General features: G+C 40.2%; 1 protein-coding gene and 2 long non-coding RNA genes across 4 annotated transcripts; 2 read left to right on the forward strand and 1 right to left on the reverse strand.

The window, feature by feature from the left end:
* LOC115585552 (uncharacterized) lies at positions 1–10367 on the forward strand. Of its 2 annotated transcripts, none has more exons than XR_003984721.1 (3): positions 1–257; positions 4033–4315; positions 9483–10367. It is a non-coding gene; the product is annotated as an uncharacterized LOC115585552 (long non-coding RNA). The 2 variants fall into 2 exon arrangements; XR_003984720.1 differs by having other exon boundaries at positions 6–253.
* Positions 1855–13263, reverse strand: LOC115585551 (uncharacterized). Its single transcript, XR_003984719.1, has 6 exons — positions 13127–13263; positions 9545–9774; positions 8186–8460; positions 4663–4864; positions 3949–4099; positions 1855–1892 (listed from the first exon to the last, which is right to left on the reverse strand). It is a non-coding gene; the product is annotated as an uncharacterized LOC115585551 (long non-coding RNA).
* On the forward strand, positions 12782–20186 carry gpr157 (G protein-coupled receptor 157). The gene is made up of 4 exons (XM_030424005.1): positions 12782–13402; positions 16567–16780; positions 17457–17651; positions 18178–20186. The coding sequence occupies exons 1-4, from the start codon at positions 13026–13028 to the stop codon at positions 18394–18396; spliced, it is 1005 nt and encodes a 334-aa protein (XP_030279865.1). The 5' UTR covers positions 12782–13025; the 3' UTR covers positions 18397–20186.
* The last annotated feature ends 3526 nt before the right edge of the window (positions 20187–23712 follow it).

Below are 23712 nucleotides of genomic sequence, written 5' to 3' on the forward strand. Positions count from 1 at the left end.
CCAGCAAGCGTGCAAAGAAGAGGAGGGGGAGCGAGCGCGTACAGGAGGAGGAGGAGGAGGAGGAGGAGTGAGGGAGAGACAGAGGGAGAGGGAGAGAGAGAGTGCAAACAATGTCATTCTGTTCAGGAGGCAATGCTGCAGTCAACTTTGCCGCGCCATGAAGGCACATCACAAGCGACCATGAGGCTCAGAGTGAGTGCAGAGAAGTTTTCCTCCTTGCCGCCCCGTGAGCGATGCAGTCCGAGACTCATCCGTAGGTATACATTTTATTTCCTCTCTAGTCTTATTCACCTTGCATGTTGTCTCCTAATGTCTGTCTCTCCTTTTGCATTGGACGGTATACTTCCTAAATCAGCCTTACAGGAGTTGATGTCGGTGTGCATGCCTGCAGTGTGGAGGCTCCCGGCTGCTTCTGTCTCATCAGTGTCAGCCTCCTCTGCACCAGCAATAACCAGGCAGCAGCCAGCCAGCCAGTCAGTTAGCAGTCAGGCTCTGCTGCTCCCTCATCCATGTTTAAAGCATGGTACGGGCTGGAAATAGCAGCCGGCGTGTCAGATAGCGGCTGACTCGCCATTTGACACAAGGACAAAAAAAAAAAAAACTAGCCAGGATGGAAGACTTCAGTAGAGGAGACTTTTATCTTTGCTGACTTAGCTTTAAGGAAAGAACAGACAGTTACGAGCTATCCACTTTTCTCTGCTAGTTGTGGGTTTATATTTAGCAGCATGTGTTAGTTGTGAATATGATGCTGGAAACTGGTAGGAAGGATCTATTGTGTCAGTGGTCCTGTGCTGTCAGTGTCTGAGTTCTGAAATGCGGAAATGAGGACGAGGCTACAGTGGCCTGCATGGGACAGGGGAGCTGTGCTGCAGTCATGAAGTTGTGCACTGGCTACTGGGACTTTTCTGCTGTCCTAAAAGTGGATTTCAGGGCAGAGCACGGCTTTTTAAGATTCTTTTTGGGGAGTTTAGCACATACTGTGAGAGAAAGCACTGAGGTGGTTTTGTATGCATTTTATTTTTTTTATTTTTAGTTTTACTTGTCTCTTGGATAAAAACAGACATGAAAAGGTCTCCAAGAGAACATCCACTCCAATAATGTCAGTGCAGCAGTATCTCAGCAACTCTTTGCTCTAAAAGTCGATGTTGCTACTTTTGTCTTTTATGCCATATTGCTCTGTCTATGCTCGACTGCGAGCCCTTTCAAAGGCCATGTAAAAATAGTTAGTGGGCGAAAAGCTTCGTATAAAAGTGAGTCAGTGTTGAAAATTGTGCTGTGAAACCTGTCTGGGAGGTCTCGATGATGGATCCAGCCAGGTCACTTCGCCTGGCTCTCGCCTGGCTCTGAGTTCACCTCAGGTAACTGTGCTAAGACCTTGAAATGCGGGCCCTACGTCGTCATCGGGCTCGTTGTGAGGCTGAAGTCCAGAGCATCTCTCTGGCCTTTGGATTTCTCCCCACTGCAGGCGGGTAGTGCGGGGGAACAAGGCGATAGCTAAATGTACATGAGGTCCGCGCCACAGCTGGGGCCTGACATCATCTTGGAACATCTGCAGTTCTATGGCTCGCACTTTCACTGAGGGTGGGTGCTGCACTGCCAGCAAAGGAAATTGCCGCACTCACCTGATGTTCCTTGCGCCTCACTTCTGCCCTCCCCCCACCTCCCACCCTCTCTCCTCTTCTTCCCTCCTCCTCCTGCCTCGTCTCCAATTTCTCTACTGTAGTCTCTCTCAGAGGTACAGTTGCCCAGCACAGCGCCTCACCGGCATGCTTTGCACCTCTGTGATTCTGCCCTCCCCCCCATCCTCTCTCCTACACTCACCCTCCCCCCTCCCCGCCCCTGATGAAAAAGTATGCAGCACATGCTCCCACCATCCTCCTTGAGCAATTTGCCTGAGTGAATAGAGAGAGCGAGAGAGAGAGAGAGAGAGAGAGAGAGAGTGAGCGGGAGAGAGAGAGTGAGAGAGAGAGAAAAAAAACCAAGAGCCAGTGAGCCAGCAGCAGAACAGCAATCCTGCAGTGTCCTGCAGCAGCTGAGTTCCTGCAGTGCCGGCCGTGAATAGCACACATGCACACACACACACAGACGCTACTGCACACACACTCACAGGGCTGCTCATCGAGACTCTCAGACACAGACAGCCCCTCAGTCATGTGACACACTGGTGGTAAATGTGAGGGAAAGCAGGCCGTCTCACCCTGGACTGGACTGAGCTGAGTTTAGAGACAGAAGACACACACACACACACACACACGCACACACACACAAACACACACACACCACACACTGCTCATGGAGCTCCACAGGGAGGCAATGGTGAGATTAGCCGGTTGCCCCCCTCCTCTCGATGGTGCATTGTCCCGTTCCAGCACTCCAGTTCCGATGATGTAATCAATGCAGCAAGCTTTGAACTTGCTGGGCTAGGGGTTCCTGCCCCCCCACCCCCCCCACCCCACCCCCTCCACCTCTCACACACCCCCCTCAGGTGTGTGAGGCCTCAGCTGCAGTCTGTATCCCAGGTAGGAAGATGAATTAATTTCAGTTTTATGTGATAATTTAGCTATTAAAGTGTAGGCTGTCCACATTTCACTCTTGTGCAAGCAGCAGATAGTGTCATGCTGCCATAAATTAAAAAAACAACTCAATTGGTGAAACTACTGTTGGCACTTTGTCAAAGCGCTGCTGTGCAGTGCAGTGCCGCATCACCACTTCTAATAAATTAAAGCAACTGTCTGCAGGCGAATACGCCTTTGCCGCTCGTCTTTTCTACAAAGTTGCTCTAGTTGCTTTCAACGCGGGGGGGCGACCCTCTGAATTCTTTCTGGGTGTAACATCATAGTGACTTTGCTCTCTCATTGATAAGGTCATCAGTCAGTTGACGGGCTGCAGTAGAGTGGAGAGCAGCACCAGTGATGTTCAGTACGCTGCTTTAAGAGATGCTCAGGCAACCAGATTGAGACCATATTGTAGCAGGTGAGATTTGCTGAGCTGGTTCCTGCCACTGCACCTAGAATCTGCCTAGTGATCAACTTCCACTACAGCAGTGATGAACTGGCATTACCCCTCCTCTAGTGAAAAAAAAAAAAAAAAAAACCTCAGCTAGCATCAGAGCAGCTCTGCATAATTAGCACTCGTGGATGGTGATGATTCTGCACATTTGACACAGTTTAATGTGTCAGTAGCTAAGCTGTACATAGATGTACATTTGTATTTTATAGCTCTCTGATCCATCAGATAAAGGATTATTTCTCCACTGCATTAATACATCACTTTAAATTCAGATTTGACATGATTAAACATCACAAATCTGGGAAAATATTAATATTTCACAAGTTTTTGCGCATGCATTCCTTAAGATTTTCCCAGTCGTTTAATTCATGCTGATAGGCTTCATCTGTAACTGATGTGACCTACAGTGGGTTACTGTGTAACATCAATTGATGAATCAGCAGCTTTCATTAGTATGCTGTGCTGGTGCCCAGTTACAGCTTCTATAAACTATTCATTCTGCTGTGTAAAGGATAAAACAGCACTACTTGCTAATAAGACTATGAATGAAGCGCAATACTGTAGCTAAGATATTAATTTCACTTGTATCCGTTCAGCTTACAGCATTAAAGATAGTTTTTTAACTTCAGCCAGTAAAAGACGGAGAACACGGTGCTGCTGCTGCTGCTTCCACAGGCTGGACAGGGAAGCTGAGAGAAGAGAAAGAAGTCACTCCCTCCAGGCAAACTGTTCTTTATGCTCCGTGACATAACAAAGATGATTTGACAAGTCAGACCAATTCAAAAATGCTCTTCTCTCTTACACTTTTTCAGCTGGTCGGCATTGTCACCTCACATCAGCTAAAGAAATCTGCTTCATCGTGTCCACCAGCTTAATTTATGTTTAAACAATAACCCCTTCATGTGTTGAGTGTGGAAAGTAAAAGCTGTGTATGCTAACCGACTGAAGCAGGCTGAGTCATGCTGGGTCTTTTTCCTGGGTTTCCCCTCTCTCTGATCCTCTGCTCCTCCCCCTCTGGTCTAGGAGCAGGCTCATACACCGGTCCGGCTGTTGGTGGCGTGTTGGAACATGCCTTGACTTGTTGTGCTGCCTGAGTGGAGCAGAGAGAGAGAGACATCCACAGAGACACAGAGGGAGAGAGAGGAAGAGAGAAGCTTGTGGTCAACACTTTGCCAGTGTGAAGTGACCCACACAATGGGGGAGCCCTGCAGCCCTGGTGGACAGACTCCTGCTGATGTCAACACCCAGAGTGCACTCACTGGAGACGAGCCTGGATGGAGGAACTCCACTGCTGCCTGGCTGCGTGGTGAGTGTCAAAACTGTGTGTGAATAAAAACCTCTCACATATAATATTACAACTGAGCACTTGTGCAAGCGTCTTGGTTAATTGTTATTGCAGAGAGAGGACCTCTACTTTAAAACTCCAGAAAGACTAATTAGTGTGGGGAAATCAAAAGATACTAAAATGAGGCCTTCAGATCTGCTTAATAAGTCCTGTAAATTGACTGAAGTATAAATGAGAACATGTTCATTTGAAGTGTACAGCTTTAAGTATTGTGAAAGCGTCCACACCGAGTCTTGATGCTAACCCGATGCCATGGTAACTATACAAAAGGTTATTGAATGCAGTGATACACCCGGACACACACTTACCAATCACACAGTGGCACAGTAACCTCCGCACAGACAGAGCACCACCGTTGACCCTTTCACAAGCCCCTGGGGACTCGGCGATCATTGTCTGACCACAGTTTGATCCTCACAGAGAAGGACAGCTGTTTTTGTTATTGTTTTCTCTTCTGGCCAGAATGAAAGCTGGTTTCCACCGGGAAACCCAGCAGACCACGTCTCCTCTCTGAAAAAGCAGAAACCAGACAGAGGAAGAGTTCTGAGTTCCTAATTTTTTACAACGGAGTCCAGAGAATTAAAAAATTAGTCATTTTAAGTCAAGGGTTGTCATAAGATTACACACGATGTACATAGAAATAGACATGCTGTCAGACTGTCCACACTGTCACACTTAAAAGCTTCATCTTACTGACTAGCGCTGCACTAAAAACTCAAATACATTAGTCACTCAAGTGACTCAAAAGATAATCATTTAGTGTCTTGTGTACTATGATCCGTGTATTTTGCTCCTGTGTGGTCAAGCCTGCAGATAGTTACTGGGGCAACTCTATTTTCAGGTAACCACAGGTAGTGTGTACCGTGGGTAATACTCAAAACCATTGAATTATTAACTGCACATGCAGAAATGAATTCACGCCTCTGAAAATAGTTCAAAAATGTACAACTATAGGTAGAGAACAGGCTTTTTTTGAAAATTTCTAATCATATTCCATCGACTTAAAATGCCTCCAGTGGTGATTTTTAATTCTCAATTTAAAATTAAAGTATAAAGCAAAACTTAAATTCACACTTTTGCTACATAAACCTCAGGAGAGGCTTGGCTCCAGCATGACATCGTGTGAAGCAACATTCAAAAACATGGCTGTACAGTAAATACTAGTGTCATTGTTGGCCATAAGATGATTAGGTTTGTGTAAAAGGAACTGGAGCAGAGAAGCATGACTGTTTGAGCGTTGTTAGCTGACACTGGAACAACCAAGAAATGCACAGCAGAGAGGAGCGCGGAGGGGTGGGTGCACAGGGTTTGTGATGTTGGGTAGCTGGGAGATGAGTGTGATCCAGAAAGTGTAGGTGGGTCTGAAGTTGGGATGTGTATTATATATAGCTGTGTTTCCACCCAGTCCCCAGAACTTTTGGTTCCAAGAAGTCCTTTTCAAGAACTAAAAAGGTTCCTTTTGCCAACAGATAGACAACGATAAGGCCAATTAGTCCACTGACGTATGAAAAGGTCATGGATTCTTTTTACACTAAATTTGTCTGTGTATGAAGACACCACAATCATCAACATTCTATTGACATACAATTAATAAAAAGTGGATTAGTGGTTTGAGGTACACATTTTAAAATATGGTGGCTGTAATAAAATCATGTATAAATCCTATTTAAAAACATTTATACATATTAAATGATATACTGTATTATATATACACATTATTTTTCATCTTGTTATCATGATTTATCAGGCTTTATAGTCTCTATATGTATTCTTATATATGTATATATCTATATATTTATAGATATATATAAATATGTATTTGTATATATATATATATATATGTATATATATATATATATATATATATATATATATATATATATATATATATATATATATATATATATATGTTTATGTGTGTGTCTGTGTGTGTGTGTGTGTGTGTGTATAAGAATACAAATGATAAATGATAAATCATGATAACAAATTGTCTACACTTACACAATGTAACTATCCTGTGCGATTCCTGGTTGTATTCTGTGCAATCCACATCTCTGTGCAATTACATTCATAAGTTTTTTTAAATGCTGTCTTTAGTTAATTTGTATATTTTCGGCTTGCTTCATCTTGTTTCATTTTTATCTACTATTCAATCACTTTCTGCCTCTCCTTCTGATTCTGAAATTGCTGTTTAACAAATGAACTTCCCCACTGAGGGTTCAACAAATCTGTATTTTATGTGATCTGTGTTTCTGGAAAGTACTACCCCCCTAGCAGGGACTTTTGGGGGATAAAATAATAACCCCAGATACTAATTTAAACCCTGGTATCCACGGTGGAAATGCAAAAAAAAAATCACAGTCCCTTGGGGAAGTTCCTGAGGTGGAAATGCAGCTAATGTGTGTCTTTGTGTTTGGGTAATGTGATGAGAGCTCTACATAGTTGCTGAGGAGGTTTGTTGCCTGTAGGTTGAACATGTCATAAACTACAGATTTATTGGGGAGAATTGCTAGTGTAAGAACTGAGTCTAAAATAAAGAAACACTATCTCAATTTTGTTACACTTTAAACTGTTGATGTGGAACCTCTCATACTTTAATAAATTGACCAATATTAAATCTTAAAATATATTAAAATAGCTGTATCATTTTAAAGATCTTTATCTTTATGAAAACTTCAAAGCGTTTGGTTTTGACACATGGGTGTAATGAGGCATGTCTATACTTCAACATTGCCAGACACATCAATTAAATTTTTTTTTCATATAGTAATTTACTTTCTAACAATTTGTCTGTTATTTAACAAAATAAGCTTTACTTAGCATAAGGTCACTTATGGTACTTTGAACATTCAGATGATCTTTACAAAAGGACATTGCCTTATAAAATAACATGGATGTATAAAAATGTCTTAAATATTATTAATTACTGGTGTTTTATCTGATTTAAATCACTTCTGGTATCTGAAAAATTAAGGCTCATAAGCTTAAATTATTTTTTTGGCCTCTGTCAAGTTCAACATAACAGCTGTATTAGAGATGACCACTGTGTCTCTTACTGAGGTTTTTACCTGCTACAATGGGTTTTTTATTCACAGGAGTTTTTCCTCACTTGAAGCGAAGGTCAAAGGACAGAGGATGTCGTTTGCTGTACAGATTGTAGAGCCCACTGTGGAAACATGATTGTGCTTTTGGGCTATATAAATAAACATGATTTGACTGGAACTTCAAATATTCCATTTACTATTTTGAAGGTTGATTAATCATTTAAGTAATTTTTCAAGTAAAGATAACCAAAATATCCTTGTTCAAGCCTCCTACTGTGATGATTTTCATATGTATTATGTGACTGTGAACTTAATATCACTGTGTTTTGGACCCTTGGTCAGACAAATCTTGAAATTTGAAGAAGCAACCTTGGAATTAAGGAGAGGTAATTTATTTACTAAATGAGAGAATAATTGTCAAATTAATTGTTGATGAAATTAATCATTAGCTGCAGCTGTATTCGTGTTGTTCCATCTGGATCACTCTCAGTCGTATTGGCTCCAATATCCCTCTTACATCAGCATACTCTGCCTGAGTCATAACTATTTCCTTTTCCTGGACCTATAAATTCCAAATTACGGTGTATTTAACATTATTTTAAAATAATTTTGCTTTCTAGTCAATTTCAATATTTTTTTAGGTCTCCCACGAAATCAATTCATGCAAGATTAATCCACACCTCACTATACTATATTATACTATACTATACTTTAAACTACCTTTTTTTGTTTGGTCAGTAATACAGAAAAAGGAAGATGAAATTCTATCAGGAAAGCTGGAGCCAACCTGAGGCCGCAAACATATTTGTTGACAGGTTTTGAGAGTCGAGTCTTTGCTGCTCCTGCTGCTGCTGTTTGCCATTCATTTAGCAAGCCGGGTGTTGTTTTCACTGGCATTCCTCAATCCTGTATTAGGGATTACATCAAGCCCTGTGCAGGAAGGAATTCCTCTCATCATGTGCTCAGTGGAGGTGGCGTTTGGCCTGCCACAAAGACACACAGATGCAGCCGTTTGGCCACTAAAAGGAGGTCAGGTGCTCCTGTGCTTGTCAGTTGATATCACTTGTGTAAGAGAAGAGCAGGGAAATAAATATTTAGTGTTGGTATCATCAAGGCCTATTGTGTCAAAAATTATATCAGTGCATCACCAACAGTAATTAAATCCTGTCTTTGACATCAGATAAGGTCAAAATGCTCCAACGACCAATCATGCAAGCAATGTCCAGTTATACAACCAAAAATGCGTCATAAAATACACCAAAAGCAGACATGGGGAGCTACAAATAGCCTTGCTGCGAATTCTAACAGTGAAGGTACACCCAGTAGAGGACGTTCATCCATCTGTGTTTTTCCAAACATCCCTCCGGACACCTCCCTTCCTCCTAAATAATTCCCTGTTCCTTCATTTGCAGCAGATCACTCTCTCGTATCCATGTTGTCCTGTCAGCAAAGCAGAGCCCACAGGGAGAGGGCAGTATGGAATGGTCAGTCGGCCCAAAAATAGCACTGCAGCGAGCAAATGCAACTGATAGCGAGGGGGTTTTAGATGTTGTCCCTTAGGTACACAAACACACAGACACTTGCATTATATAGTGCTCATGTGAACAGATAGCCACACCAGATACACACACACACACACACACACACACACACACACTCACACTCACACACTCACACACACCACACACACACACACACACAAAGATGAGAGCTAAATCAAACTGAGCTTTTTGTTGCAAAATCATGAGTCATGGCAAATCTATTCTTAGTTCGGGGGTGTTTGTGTTTGCCCAAGTTGTGTGCACTTAAAGTGATGCTGCAAAAAAGGCTAGAGGAGTATCAAGAATCTGTTTGGGACAAGCTTTGGGTCACTCTGGGCAGTGGAGCATCAATGTACCGCAGTTATATAAAGCCGAGTTGGGCAGGAGAGAGTGCCTCTTTAAATCTTAATCCAAGATTTCCAAAGAGAAAGGGAACCCAACCATATGTATATTTTCATTTTACATCCAAATGTATCAGGCAAAATCAGTCTTAATCCATGACACAATTCTTATTCAATCATTATGTCCCCATTTCTCTTATAGAGCTTCTGGCTATTGGCATAGGATCATGCCACCCCCCAGGGGTTTTAGTGTGAGGCCGTTACCTTCCAACCACTGCACCATGAAGCTGGGCGTGAAAAGTGTGAGCGTCCGCAGTGCCAGACTCACAGGTGGAAGTATCACGGCAAAGACCAGTCGAAAGGTGGAGGGAAGGACCGTTGGACGTGGCTCCTGTGGGTGTTTCTCTGGCAGTGTCTTAGCTGGTTGTTGTGAGGAGTGAGAACGAAGCAATCAGCAAGTATACTGCCGCAGAAATTCTTCGCAATAAGAGGCCCTGGGATCACAGCCGGCACAGGGAGAAAAACTGCATTATCAGCATTGTAGCAAACATGGATCCTGCTGCTACTGTAAGTTCTTTACATATGTGTGCTGACACTGTAGAAATTAACAAGCGCAGTGGATCTGATACACAATTAACTGAAAATAGACTAAGAAAGCATGGCCTTTTTGTTGACAGCCACTACAATATTTACAATTGGATGAAAGCGTCAAATGTCTGCACTTTGTGTTGTGTTTTTATTATGCTCTGCTGCCATCTTGTGACTGAAAGCAACCTCCCAGCCTGCTTTTGTTCATTAAACACTGCAGCAATTTGTAAAACCTACATCGTATTTTGTTTTCAGTCTAAATTCCATTTCACTCAAGAAAAATGGCCTGGCTCATCATGACTCGGGATTCCTTTAAAATTGTAGATACATGTTGTTTTTAATTTTCATTAACAAATTTTCACGAGCAAGTACTTTCTGGATGCTAACACATTAATATTAAATGTGGATGATTGTTATTAATCAGTTACAGTCTAATAAAGTCTTCATGTCATAAATTATTACTGTCAAAATAAAAAGGGGGAAATTAAAGTTGCATAAATGTTTTCACTTGACTCATTTGTTTTCAGAGTACACATGCATTTAGTTATTATGGAAAAACTTGTGTTGTTGCACTGTGTGAAAGCACTTTGAGACCCTTGAAAAAAAGTGATGTTGCCATGCGAGCAAGGTACAACTAATGAGTGCAGATGAGGCAGAACGGCTTGGATGCCAGGTGCACACTAGTTTAGTTTTTCACTGAGCGAATGCAGACACAGCTGACTGTACAGTGCGCTCCTGATCTAAGAGCCAAGAAACACCTTTTGCCTTTTTTAGTGGTCAATTTATTGTTAACACTTGGACTGTTTTTCTGCATTGTGAAACTGATGCTGATAATAATGCAGATGTGTTTGCAGCCGACTGCAGGACAAAAAAGACAACGCACCACTGCATTGCTGCAAACACAAAAACGGGTTGCATTTTTATGGGCTGCAGCAATGCAGAAGCATTAAAAGACTGCTCTCAGACAACGAAGCTGCTTTAAGGCTTTATATCTTTTTACATTTCTTCAACTCTTTGGAAAACCACAATTATAAGGCCACCAAAAATGAACAGCTGCTCCGGGCATTACTCATTACTCAAAAATGTCACAAATGCTTACTTTATGATGGTAGGCCCGTGAGCCCAATGAACTGTTTGATAACGAGGAAATTTACTTACAGGCAAAAGGTGACCACCAGCAGCACATTTTAATTAAATCTGCATTATAATTTCCTTTTTAAAGTCCTTTCATTGCCCCAGAATGCTGAGACTGTTCCTGTTCAATGAAGGCAACAAACTCAGGTTTTCCTACAATTCAACGCTTACATACTGCATGGGTAATGCGATGTGTTACTGTGACCTGCCTTTTAAAAATGAAATATGTGCATCATCTGCATTGTTTCAATCTGATGTTTCAGTTAAAATTCAGCCAGTTAATGCATTCATGCAGAATACCTTAATATTCATAATACAATAAGTAGTGCTGAAATGGTAACAATTAACAAAAGAATAATTGGCAACAATTTTTATACATGAGTAACCATTCCAGTTTTTTACCGAGCAAAACTGACATTCACAGTTTGTTTTAGTGAACTGTGGATTTAAGACCTTGAGATTTTGCAGACGGTCGGACAAACCCAGCAATTTTAAGACATCACTTTTGGTTTCTTAGCAATTGTGACAGGCATTTTTGAATATTCTCAGGAGTGTTTATTAAGCATGCAATTAATCCTGTTAACCCAAAATGAATCGAAAGATTGATCAATAATTAAAACACTTATTAGTTGCAATCCAAATTGTATTTTGGGGGACAACTACAGGTGCTTCCAAAAAATATTTAAACACATGAATAGACTATGGAAATGCCCTGTTTTAGATTAAAAATGAGCAAAAACTTAACTGTCTCCAGGCTTCAAATTATTTTCAGAAATTATTTTACAATTAATTAATTAATTCAAGCCACCATGAGCTAATAAGGGATGTTTTTACTGTCTAAGCTTAACTTACTACACCTGATGAGGTTTGTATGTACACTTTCATTCTCTTTGTGCTGCAATTCTTTTCTTTTTGTACTATACTTCTTTTACATGACCCTTTTATAAGCTTGCACTTGTGTAAATACCTTTTAAGATAACACGTTACTATGTTACAATGAATAAATGGTAAACTTAAGTTAATAGTTAAGAAAATATATGAATTGCAACTTGTTAACTTGGTAAATAAACAATGTGTATAATCACCTATAAACATTTTTACATTGCAGCTGATGTTTAACCTTTACAAATGCTTAATACATTATATCATTGAATTGTTTGTTATAAGTGAAATAACTAGTAACTACAGTTTAATCAACATAAGTTTACTATTTATTTATGATGGTTATTTAAAAATGGGCTGAATGCAACTAATAACATCCACTCAAATTACTGTATTTAAGTAATTTCATTTTGTATAAGAAGAATACTGTGTGCTTTTACTTAAGTATTGTTTCAATACCAGTAATTTTACTTTCAATTGAGTAATATATGAGTAGTGTAACTGTGCTCGTACTTGAGTTCATTTCAGTCTTTCCACAACTGTTAAAAAAGTGGTACCCACTTTTACTGCTTTGCAAAAGCTTAATTAGGAATGGGACACTTATACAATGTATTGGGTACCTTTGCTTATTTATATATGAAAATCAGATGTAGTATTCTGTAGTGCTTAACTGCTCTCTGTGTTAAGCATGCCTGAAATGGCAGATGGCATAACAGAACACTTTAAAAACAAACGTGCCTGGGAAGGAAAAGTAAAGGTTGTCATCTGTTTTTATGTTACTAACTTGCTAGCTTTACCAAGGCCCCACAAACAAAGGCCATTAGAGACTGAAATAGACTATAGCCCACGACCAGCTGACTGACTTCTGCTTTTAGTTCCGGTTGGTGCAACGAGAAAGAGAGGCGGAGAGGGAGGGGTTAAACACTGAAGGAAAGTTTGTTTGGCTCCCTTAAAAGCAATGGACGAAGTTTGTTAAGTCATAAGGCTCGACTCGGTTTTAAATGCCACCTACACGGAGAGACTGTGCTAAAACTCTAAATGCAAAACATGAAAGTTTAGTCGTCTCGTCGGAGGGATGTTGTTTGTCAGAGAAACTTTTGTGCGTGAGGTTATCGTAGTTCATATGTAATCACACTGAACGATGGCAGAGGGAAACCACACAGTTGTGTACTTGTCAGAGCAGGTGATCGTTTTGTTTTCGTGCGCACTGTCGTTTCTGGGCTCCTCGCTCATCATCCTCACCTACATTATTTGGTCGGACTTGAGAACGACTCCGAGAAAGCTCCTAGTTTACCTCTCGGTGTCTGACTGGCTCTCCGCCGTCTCCTACGCCTTCGGAGCCTGGAGAGTTTTTCGCACCAACTCGGTGGACTGCATCGTTCAGGGGGCGATATCGACTTTCGCCAACACCAGCTCCTTTTTCTGGACGGTGGCCATCGCTGTTTACCTTTATGTTTTCATTGTGAGGTCCAGCCAAAGAGTCGCTGACAGTCTGGTGTTGTTTTTTCACCTTGTCAGGTAAGTTCATAGGTTAGGTCTAAGTTGTTTTCTTCGTGGCTGCTATGCTAACTAAAAGCTATTATTAATTTCTGGGCTAGCGAATCAAGTTAACGTAGTTAGCTTCGGTGAGACAACAAAAAATTAAAGCCACCTGCTGCCTGCTTCATTAACGAGTACACGAACTTGTTTCAGTTTAGTACATGTGTTGGACTGGCCTAATTTGTTCATGGAAAAAAAAAAAACATTTTAAGGCTATAAAGTTAGCCTCGCTAGCTACTCCAAGCTATCACAGCGAGAAGAACAATGTTTCCATGGCAACACGGTCATAGGGAAGTTCTGAGCCCCGCGCGGAGGAACTTTCTTAAAGGAGCCGGCCTTTTTTCAGATAAACGCACTGATAAGTGAGTTATCGCATTTGTTTAAGTGAAATTAAAAGAAATACCCGTTTGTATACCTTTATTATGTCAAAGGCAGACACTGCTAAACATCTACATGTGTTCATAGACCAGCTGATGGAAAAACTTGAACTTGACCTGAGGTCGCAAGATAGTGTTTTTTAAGCTCCATCTCTCAGTGGGACATCAATGTTATCACAATAATCACACTTAAAGTGACTTCCCAGTTGTTTATCTGCTTTGGCAAAGTAAAATGTGAATACATGCAGGCTGCTCTTCTTGCTAACTAAATGGCCTATTAGATCTAAATGAGTGCTGGTAAAGAAACCTTTATTTTTTATTGCTGTAGGCTGTTTATTATCACTTTCAAATTACAGTCTAGTCCCGTAATGATTTAATTATGTCTCACAATGACATAATTATCCCTAATGTCTTTGTAGCATTGTCCTAATCTGTTTTTCAATTAGGCAAGGCGAGTTTATCCTACAGCACCTTTCAAATACAGGGCAATTCAATGAAACATTAAAACAGGATATAAAGCAACACATTACAATACTGGAATGGCACCCAGCAGAGTGCATACCTCCGCCAAGGCCTAACAGTCCCCTTTAATTCAATCAAACCTAATCCAACATCAAAGTGAAAATCTTGGTTTGGCAAGTAACAGAATATGTGTAACAGGATTGTGTAATCTGGATTAAAAAAAAAGTTACAGAAAAGAAAATGTGATTATATTACAAATACATTGAGTAAAAAAGACAATTAGATTACTAACATTAAAAGATTGAAATACTGGTTTGTAACCACTAGGGACTTTTCTGGTCCGAGACCCATCCTCCATCCGATTTATGTGAAAATCTGTTCAGTAGTTTTTGTGTAATTGTGCTGACAAGCCAACAAGACACAGCTGAAACATAATCTCATGGGTGGAGGTAATAAGACAAGATATCGTAGTACATTAAAAAGTAAAATAACATGGAAAACAAGGCTAAAATTGAATAAAACAGAATAAATAGCAGATTGAAAAAAATCAGTGTAATTATCACAGTGCAAGATATGGATGAAGAATCCCAAATTTAATTAAAAAAAAAATGTAGTTTCAAACATGAAAGTTTAAAAAGAACAAAAAGTTGGAGCAGAGCTTGGGTTGAACGCTACTTCCCCATGTGAACGTCAAGCTGTTCTCTGCTCCCTTACGTTCTTTGTACTACACGTCTTACAGGAAGCAAACATTCAGATTTAGTTTTTCATGTTGTTGAGTGAGTAACACTTGGAAATTCTCTGCAACTGCTTGTCTCACTTTGTGCAGGTGATGAAATTTGATGAAAAAGACATGGGCTGACATCAGCAGCGGGGAATGTCTTGACCTGGTTGACTGACATGGAATTATTGTCATCCTCGTCTACTGGTTCATGGAAATTGTTCTCACTTAGTGCAAGAGAAGACTTAAATAAAACTCTGATTCATTTGTACCATTTCATATCTTATTTAAAGTGACACTGTAGTCAAATGCAACTAAAGCAGATGAGTAGAAATTAGGTAACTCAAATGGAAAAGGAATATGTAACATTTGCCATTTTCATTTCATTATGTTTGCTCCTTTGATTGCCATTGCCTTTAGATAAAACAACGTATTAAATAACAATCAGGGGAAATCAGCTCCATTTTATCAATACAAAGGTACAGGAATTTTGACTTAACAAAATATATTCATCTTTACTTTGAATATATCATATTTAAACACATTAGATTTCCATAGTTGATAGATTTGGTCATTTAAATTACACACGATATGCCATACAATATTGGTAGAATTTGATTTGTCCCAAAATGAAGCAATATTTCATTATTGTTAAGCATAATTGCCACCCAAACCTGAAAAACAAGCAAAAATATCATGCGTGTTTTTATGTACTAATAGTTATAAGCTACCACAATTACCAAAACAGTGAACGATCACAGTCACACAACTCTTTAAGATTGGGTTTTTCAGGATTAAACCCTCATAAAACAAGCTTTCACCATGTTACAACTATCAATATGAAGGAAGTTAAAAGGTTGAGCAAACCACTTGTTTCATTATAAGCTCCGGTCTACTTTGAATGCTCTGAATAAGCACATACGTCCTCTGTTGTCAGCTTTCCTTCTGCACATTAATGAGCTGTCCATGTTGATTGTGAAGATGTGAGGAGGGAGTTGATTCACTGTGCCCCGCTGTATAATTGATCTATTTTTGGACACAAGAACATTTTCACCCCTGGGTGCGCCTCGCAGCAGCGTCTGTGGTTGTTGTCATTCTGATTCCGTTTCTGTGAATTCTCAAATGCCCCATTGAATTGAAGATCGCACAACAGAGCCATTCATCGAGGGGTGTATGCATAACACACACACACAAATAACAAGCCCTTAAGCACTATGGTATTTCGAATTATTAAGCTTATGCTGCCTTGAAAGTATTCTTTTAATTTGGTGTTATAAGAGACAAGGCATTGCTTCAGGGGGAAGCGGAGTAAACATTGTCCCTCAAAGTGTTGAAATCACTTTGTGGTTTTATGATGCACAGAACAAAAACTACACAGCTGGTATGACTCTGCACTGTGAACTATGTAACACAAACAAGCCTTAAGCACAAAATAATCTATCACATGGTGTCACATGTCTTTGCAGTTTTAATGCTGAACCCAGCAAACAATTATGTTGAAACTTTGCGGAGATGTTTAAAGATAGGATGTTTTGTCAAACTTTTAAGGGAGTCAAGTTTAATCCTCAGTCTGTTTTGTACTCTAGCTGGGGCGTTCCACTGGCCATCACCATTGCAGCCGTGTCCCTGGGCAAGATTGGCTATGACGCATCAGAGGTGTCGGTGGGCTGGTGCTGGGTCAGTATTGAGGCTTCTGACCGGGTCCTGTGGATGCTGCTTACCGGAAAGATCTGGGAGTTCATGGCCTACCTCACCCTCCCCGTCCTCTACATCCTAATCAAAAGACACATCTACATAGCGGTGAGATCCAAACCAGGATTTTACCAACTCCATGCTAGCTCTTATTCGTGTATTTTAAGGATTTCCTTTTCTGTCAAATGACCCGTCAAGATATGTATGTTAAACACAGTTCAAACCAGAAAGTACTTAGAGATAGGGCAACTAACAGTTATTTATTATTGTTTATTCTAAAATTATTAGTATTTTTTTTTAAATGCTCGTCACAGTTTTCAAAAGCCCAAAGTAACATCTTCAGATTTCATCTTTTATCCAACCAACAGCCCAAAACCCAAAGACTCTTCATTCATGCTATACATGAAAAAGAAAAACTGCAAATAGTTACATTTAAGAAGCTGGAACCAGCTAATTTTTTAAATCTTGCTTGAAAAATGAATAATATGATTGATCCACTTTCAAAGGTAGATGGATTCATCTTCTGAGGACCATGAATGTCTGTACAAGCATTGTAGTCCATCAAATAGTGTTGAGATATTCAGTCATGACCGAAGTGGGAAACTGATCAATAACTGTCCATTACTAGAACCGTAGTGCTAGTATGGCTTAAAAATCTCTGTCATTTTACATTAAGAAATCATCTTAAAGAGTCATCCATCTTCTTCTTGATACAAACCAAAAATATCAGGTTTTATATTCTGTTTTTCTGCTTCATGTTTTACAAAACAACTGTCTGACGCAGCATGCTGCCCTGTCCGAGTACCGTCCTATCTTGGGAAACAGGCCGCAGTCACACTCCTTCTCCTCCATGGCTGATGTGAAGCTTACACTCATTCCCATTATCTTCATCGTCCTGCGCATTTGGAGCACGGTGCGCTTCATACTGCTGCTAGCCGGCTCTTTGGCCAGACAGCACCCACTGCTGGTCACTCTACATGTGAGTTAATCTGCGGTGTACTCCTCCTGCTCAGTGCAGCTTCATCCTGTAGATTGCGTGTGTGTGTCTGTGTGCGTGAGTTGTTTTGGGTGTGTGACAGCACATATGTGTGTGGGTGTATACGTGTGTGTGCTATCATTAGTTTGTGCTGTTAAAGTTATGGTGGTGTGACTTCATGCTGGCAAGCCTGTGAATCATCATGCCATCATTGTGAAGTAGCTTCCTGTGTAAATTATATTGTCACTGAAAATGTGTGTGAAATATGTTTATTTGATACAGCAATGAAATATATCTTAAGAAAAAAATATTTTATTAGTCAATTAAAAAAACCTTGTAGTAAATAAAAATATATAATGTCCAATTATTACTCTCATTAGGTGCAATCACAATATGGTATTCTCTTTGTCAGATAGTAATAATACGAATTTCTTTTCACATTTTTAAAACATTAAAGGATATTTTATTCCAATGTGATACTTTAATGCTTTCATACTCCCCTTAAATGCTTTATTTTTGGACCCTACAGGGAATTGGAAACACCTCCCAGGGAGCAGCAAACTGCATCATGTTCGTACTTTGCACTCAGCCAATCCGCACGCGGCTCTGCACCGCGGTCTGCTGCTGCAACAAGTGTCGGGAGGAGATGCAGTACTCCCATGATGCTCCTCCGAGCCTGCTGCCAGGACAAGACACCTCCGCACACACAGAAGAAGACAACACCAGTCGAGTCCGGACTGATAGATGATATTTGACTCTGGAGGTCACTGCTTCACATTTAGCCTCATTAAAGGACGTTCCTGCAGCGAGGTTTGGCAGTTCTGCAGGTGCATCCACATGTGCCTGTGTCACGGGAAAACGTCAACATGCCTGCACTGATGAGGTTGATGCTTCCTGACTGTACGAATATGTTGCACACAAATATTGTAGTTTGATGGATGGATGTTACAACAAACTCCCAAATGCAGTTTTAGTTCTCTTTACATGTGTTTTGGTGGCATTTTGAGCACTTGTGCCATCTGTGAAAGAACATCAGCAGCTTTATTTATCCTGTACTGTGTGGATTCACTTACGTAAAGGTTACTTACATTCTGAGGTATCACTGTGAGATGAATATTCAGTTTTCACCTTGTTTCCTGAGTATTCAAGTATTGTAAAACTGGTAAAATGTGTGTGACGGTATTAAGTTATAAGAACTCTAGAATTCTTACTTGAAGTGAAGTTATTTTGATCGTTATTGTTAGTTTCACAAAAAGCTTGAAGTGATCACTTATGACAATTAAAGTCTATTGGCTGTAAAAAGGTAGCTGTTTTCTTTGAAGAAATTGCCCAAAAATGTGTTAAGCTAAAGTTCACATCAGTTAGAGAGTATTTGCAGCAGTTGAAAAAAGACTTTTATCAATATAATCATTCCAGTCCTGTATTCTTAATCCTCCCCGAACTGTACTCTGTTGTCGATCTGTGTTCTCAGTCATTGTTTTGCTAAAATTTGGCTCTATACATTTCATGTTACAGAGCTTTATAGCTGTAAGAAAGGAAATCTTTACTTAGTGGAAGATGGGGAACAAAATGCTTCCATCACAAATGTCCAGATGGACTCAAGAACAAACTCATGAGATTTTGGTGGTCAAAGGTCACGTGACCTCACGGCATCCTATTCTTTTGAAGGCGAGTAAGACATCAAAGGGATTTCTTCAAATTAGGCACAGACGTTGTTTAGCTTCATAGCCGAAAGGTCAAAGGTCAACTTCACTGTGTCATCATAACATGCTGCTAAAAATGTTGCGGCCTTTATTCAAAGCCATAGCTTAGGAGCAGCAACTTGTGACTGGTGCACGGAGGCAAACCACTGCGGTGCAGTAATTCTAGTTTATGAATGTTTTCTATTATTTGAAGTGGAAACCTGTCACTGTCAACCATAGTAAGTGGAACGAGCTAAAACTGACCATAGCTGCTGTTCTGATTCTTCTTTTGCTCTTGGAAACTACTAACCTGTTACATCCATCGCTGAAGCATTTATTTTTTTTATATTAAAAAAAGTATATATTTGGGGTATGTTATCACTTTAAATGTTCAGTGTGTTGGGGTTAGGGGGAGCTATTGGTAGTAATGGCATATTATATTGTTAATCATGTTTTATATTAGTGTATATACACCAAGAATAGTTTTTGTTACCTTAGAATGAGCCTTTTATATCTACAGAGTGAAGGGGTCGTGTGTGTTGCACCGCTGTGTTTCTAAAGTAGCTCAGAACAGACGAACCAAACAATGTCTTGCCTTTTTCCGAAGTCTTGTGTCCACTTTAGAAGAGTTATACAAGACAAAGGGTATTTTATTGGTGGCATTCTGCTGCCACACTGCTAGATCCCACTATATCTTACACACTGGACTTTAAACATATTCTACAGCGTAACCTTGTATATAAAAGTAATTTCCAGCATTCTGTGTAACATGACCACTGTTGTGTTCAAAAGGTTTGTATATTAGACTTGGCCATCTTTTTAAAATTCAATAAATGAGAATAAGATATGGACACAGTTTTATGTCAGTGTTCAATTCACTTCAACATGTACACCAGAGTCACATTCTCCTACGCTGCTCATATCAGAGTTTGATGTCTTCACTTCACAGTTGCAACATTTTTCAGACAGCGGTTGCAAAAGCCAATCACTTTTCAACATGTCACCAAAATTGACTCGACATCATCACGGTCATTGCGGTCAGGATGCATGACCTATCATCATCACATGCCATCCTTCCTCCTTGAAACCAGCGCCTCACTTCTCCTTTGACCCCTGCTGTTGTCGGCTCCCGTTTGTCCGACTGAGATGCAGGCCGAACGCATACCAACAAGAAGTATGAACCCGCTGAACCTCACGGGGCTGACCCGGTTTACAACCACAGCAAAACCTCCTCAAGCTCCTTCGGCTCTTTAAAATATCGCCCAAGATCCATTGAGTCTGAACAGGCCTGCATTCAAATAAGATTCATTACTGTGTTGATGTTTGGGGAAGGTGAGGGAGGAGAAACTGCACCATGTTGACAGCCAATTTCCTTTTATCCTCAAGTTTGACTCTCACAAAGGGCAAGCGTTTATTTTGGGAGGTATTGTTCGGTCTGTTTGATGAATTAGGCAATGCAAGGGTGCATGATATTGCCACAATAAGCCTTTATATCAGGTCAGACACACTTTTCATTACACGGCAACAGCACTGTGCTCTTATGAAGGCAGTTTGTTCTCATACATTTAATCCTGAACATGGAGACCTTTACTGTTTATACTGAAAATATTAAAAACATAAATACACAGTTTTTATGAGATCAACAGTTTCCATACAATCTAATTTTATCTGTGGTCTAAATTCATGAGACACAGTGCAGAGTTCGCTCCCTCAGGACCATCAGTAACACTGACGTTGCACTTGATACCATGTCTGGGAAAATGGAGGCAGCCGTTTATGCTGATGACATCCAAAACGGCCAGTGCACAGTTTTCTGTCCTTGAGGATGGCAGAGGCCACACAGAGGACCGACACTTACTGTATTTCCTGCAGGAATTAATCCATTGTGTGCATTCAGAGATTTGGCTGACATTGAGGTAACTGAAGCCTTCAGAAACACTTAAGGATGAGGGTTCTGCTCTCTCCTCCGCTGGCTCTCTGCCCACCTAATTCATTAAGTTAAAGAGAACCAGAGGGCCGTACTACGCTGCGCAGGGTGACCATTCACCAGTCAAGTTAATGGAAGCCTTTTTTTTTTTTGCCATAACACGGGCTGTTCATTTGGCTGTGTCAGTCGTTCTCAGAGCCAATTGTCAAACGCATTGTCCACCAAAGATAATGGGCAGTAGGTCAGAGCTGCGACAGCACGTTTTAATAAGATCTGACAGAACAGTTTTTACACATGGAATAAAAAAATACATCCTATTTTTCAGATTATATATTCCCTAAATGTGCCAGCTCATGACTGTCTGTCTCGATGTGTTTCTTGTTCTTCCTTTGAGGCCAAAAGGTCACAGTTTCCATTTGTTTCCCCTGTTAAAATATGATTACATCATCATCTCAGTGGGACCTCATGGGTGCGTTCTCCTAATGAGAGATCCTGCAAATGGCTCCATCATATTTTAAGGTTTCACTCCTCAAAATACATGTAGCTGCTGTCACACATCTGAGTGGTACAAGGCAGCTAGGCAAGGAGCCAAATGAAGATGGGCTCTGTGATTTTTTGACAAACTACTCTCTATGGGGACCATAGTAAGAGCCAAATCCCTGTCTCTGTACTCAGTAGCAATCTATAACATTGTTATACGTTTTCTCAATACAAAAACCAAAGTTACTGAACTGTAAAATCCAACTTTTTGTACAATATACTCTGTAATAATATAATTTGTAATTTAATATAATTTGTGTGTAACTAGCGTACACTAGGGCCCATCTTAATAGCAAGCACTGGGGCTTGTTTTCAACTACCTTACACCACTGCAGCGTTCTCAAAGGTAAAACTTAGTCGAGACTCGATTTGTGGAACTGATGCTGATATGATGTTAGGTAAGTAAAAATGTCCACTCTTGATACATTGGCCAAAACACAAATACACAGTTGTGTATTGTAATGATCTCTCAAAAGTGGTTACAAAACACTTGTGACAAAGACATACAATGGAGGCAGGATATTTTACATATTTACAATAAACTTTACTGTCTAAAATGACATCAGTGCAACGAGAGAGTACACTGCACAAAGAATTTTACAACTAAAAATTACCCGAAGCATCTTTTTCTGCATTGAAATATTTCTTATATAGTTTTTCATATCGGTCAACATAGAGCTGACTCTGATATAGATATCTCTGTGATGGGGTAATATCAGATGATAATATTAGCCAACTGATATATTGCTCGGGCTCTATTCATAGGTCCTTGAAACCCTTAAAGGTTTGTATATTAGGGGGATCAAGGCCTTGAAACTTTCTGAAAATTGTCATGGACACACATTGAAAGTACTTGAATTTCCAAATGTTGTGCACATATATAAATTCAACTTAACGTTTGTAATTATCACACATTAGTGTCTGTTTTATGCCACCTGAACACAGCACTGTAAAACAATCTATCGACGTTCACACATTCAGGCCTCTCTCTGTTTAATCATTGTCTGTGTCCTTCTGTAATGCCTGCTAGTTCTGATTAAAAGATTCTCAGTGTTGTAACAGAAATTAACCTTCATTTGTGCCTGTAAAATATGTTGTGTCAGGTCGTTAAATTTGAGGGTATTGTGCCTGGGAAGTCCTTGAAAAGTCAGTTAATTTGATATTTCAGACGGTGTGGGAACCCTGATAAATACTGCAGGGCCGATGAGGGAAAGTGGAAGCAGGCGAGTGAGACAGTCGGGAAAGCCGGAGAGAATCTGGTGGACAGGTAGAGGTCGGCAATGAAGGGGTCCGGGGAAGTGAAAGTCTGGCCGGAGGAGGGAGAGAGAGGCAGAATCTGACAGCGAGCTTTATTGTATTGCCCCTGTGTGTTGAATCTAGTATAAAACAACCGAGGCAAGAAACTCGATAAAATCCAGCAACTCTGTATTCAGCTTTTTTGTGCATCTTTTAAACACTGAGCTTTTGATGAAACATTTTGCTGGATCGAAACTATTTTATTTTTTGATGTTGATGGAAAGATTTCCCGATACCAAGCAGGCGTAGACGTCTATGCAAGTCTGCGGGGTCTTCCTTATTCCTTAAGAAGATTACACCACTCCATTGGTTTTTGGTAAACTGTATTGAAATATATAAGTGGTCTCCTAAGAAAATACTGACAACTTTATTTAACAGTACATCTTTTGCAATATTTTGCTCTGAGCATATCTGACTTCTGACTTTATTTCCTTCCAGCACGATCCATTCACAGACCTACACGCGAGGCCTGTTTTTTTGGCGGTGAGGCGTCCCGGAAGTAAACAACATCCAGTTTTAAGAGCAAGCAGCTTCAAGGCCGTTGTGTTGATAAACAGCTTTTGAGATAAGAGGCAACGCAGCACGTGATAAAAGTAAAGACGGGGCACACATACAAAGA

The sequence above is a fragment of the Sparus aurata genome, chromosome 7, assembly GCF_900880675.1.
Source record: "Sparus aurata chromosome 7, fSpaAur1.1, whole genome shotgun sequence".
NCBI classification, from domain to species: Eukaryota; Metazoa; Chordata; class Actinopteri; order Spariformes; family Sparidae; genus Sparus; species Sparus aurata.

Bases quoted from the DNA above. Each gene is read 5' to 3' on its own strand.
- gpr157 (XM_030424005.1), top strand. From the start codon at position 13,026: ATGGCAGAGGGAAACCACACAGTTGTGTACTTGTCAGAGCAGGTGATC. The intron at 16,781-17,456 runs GTGAGATCCAAA...TGTCTGACGCAG, and splicing joins AAAGACACATCTACATAGCG to CATGCTGCCCTGTCCGAGTA. The intron at 17,652-18,177 runs GTGAGTTAATCT...TGGACCCTACAG, and splicing joins CACTGCTGGTCACTCTACAT to GGAATTGGAAACACCTCCCA.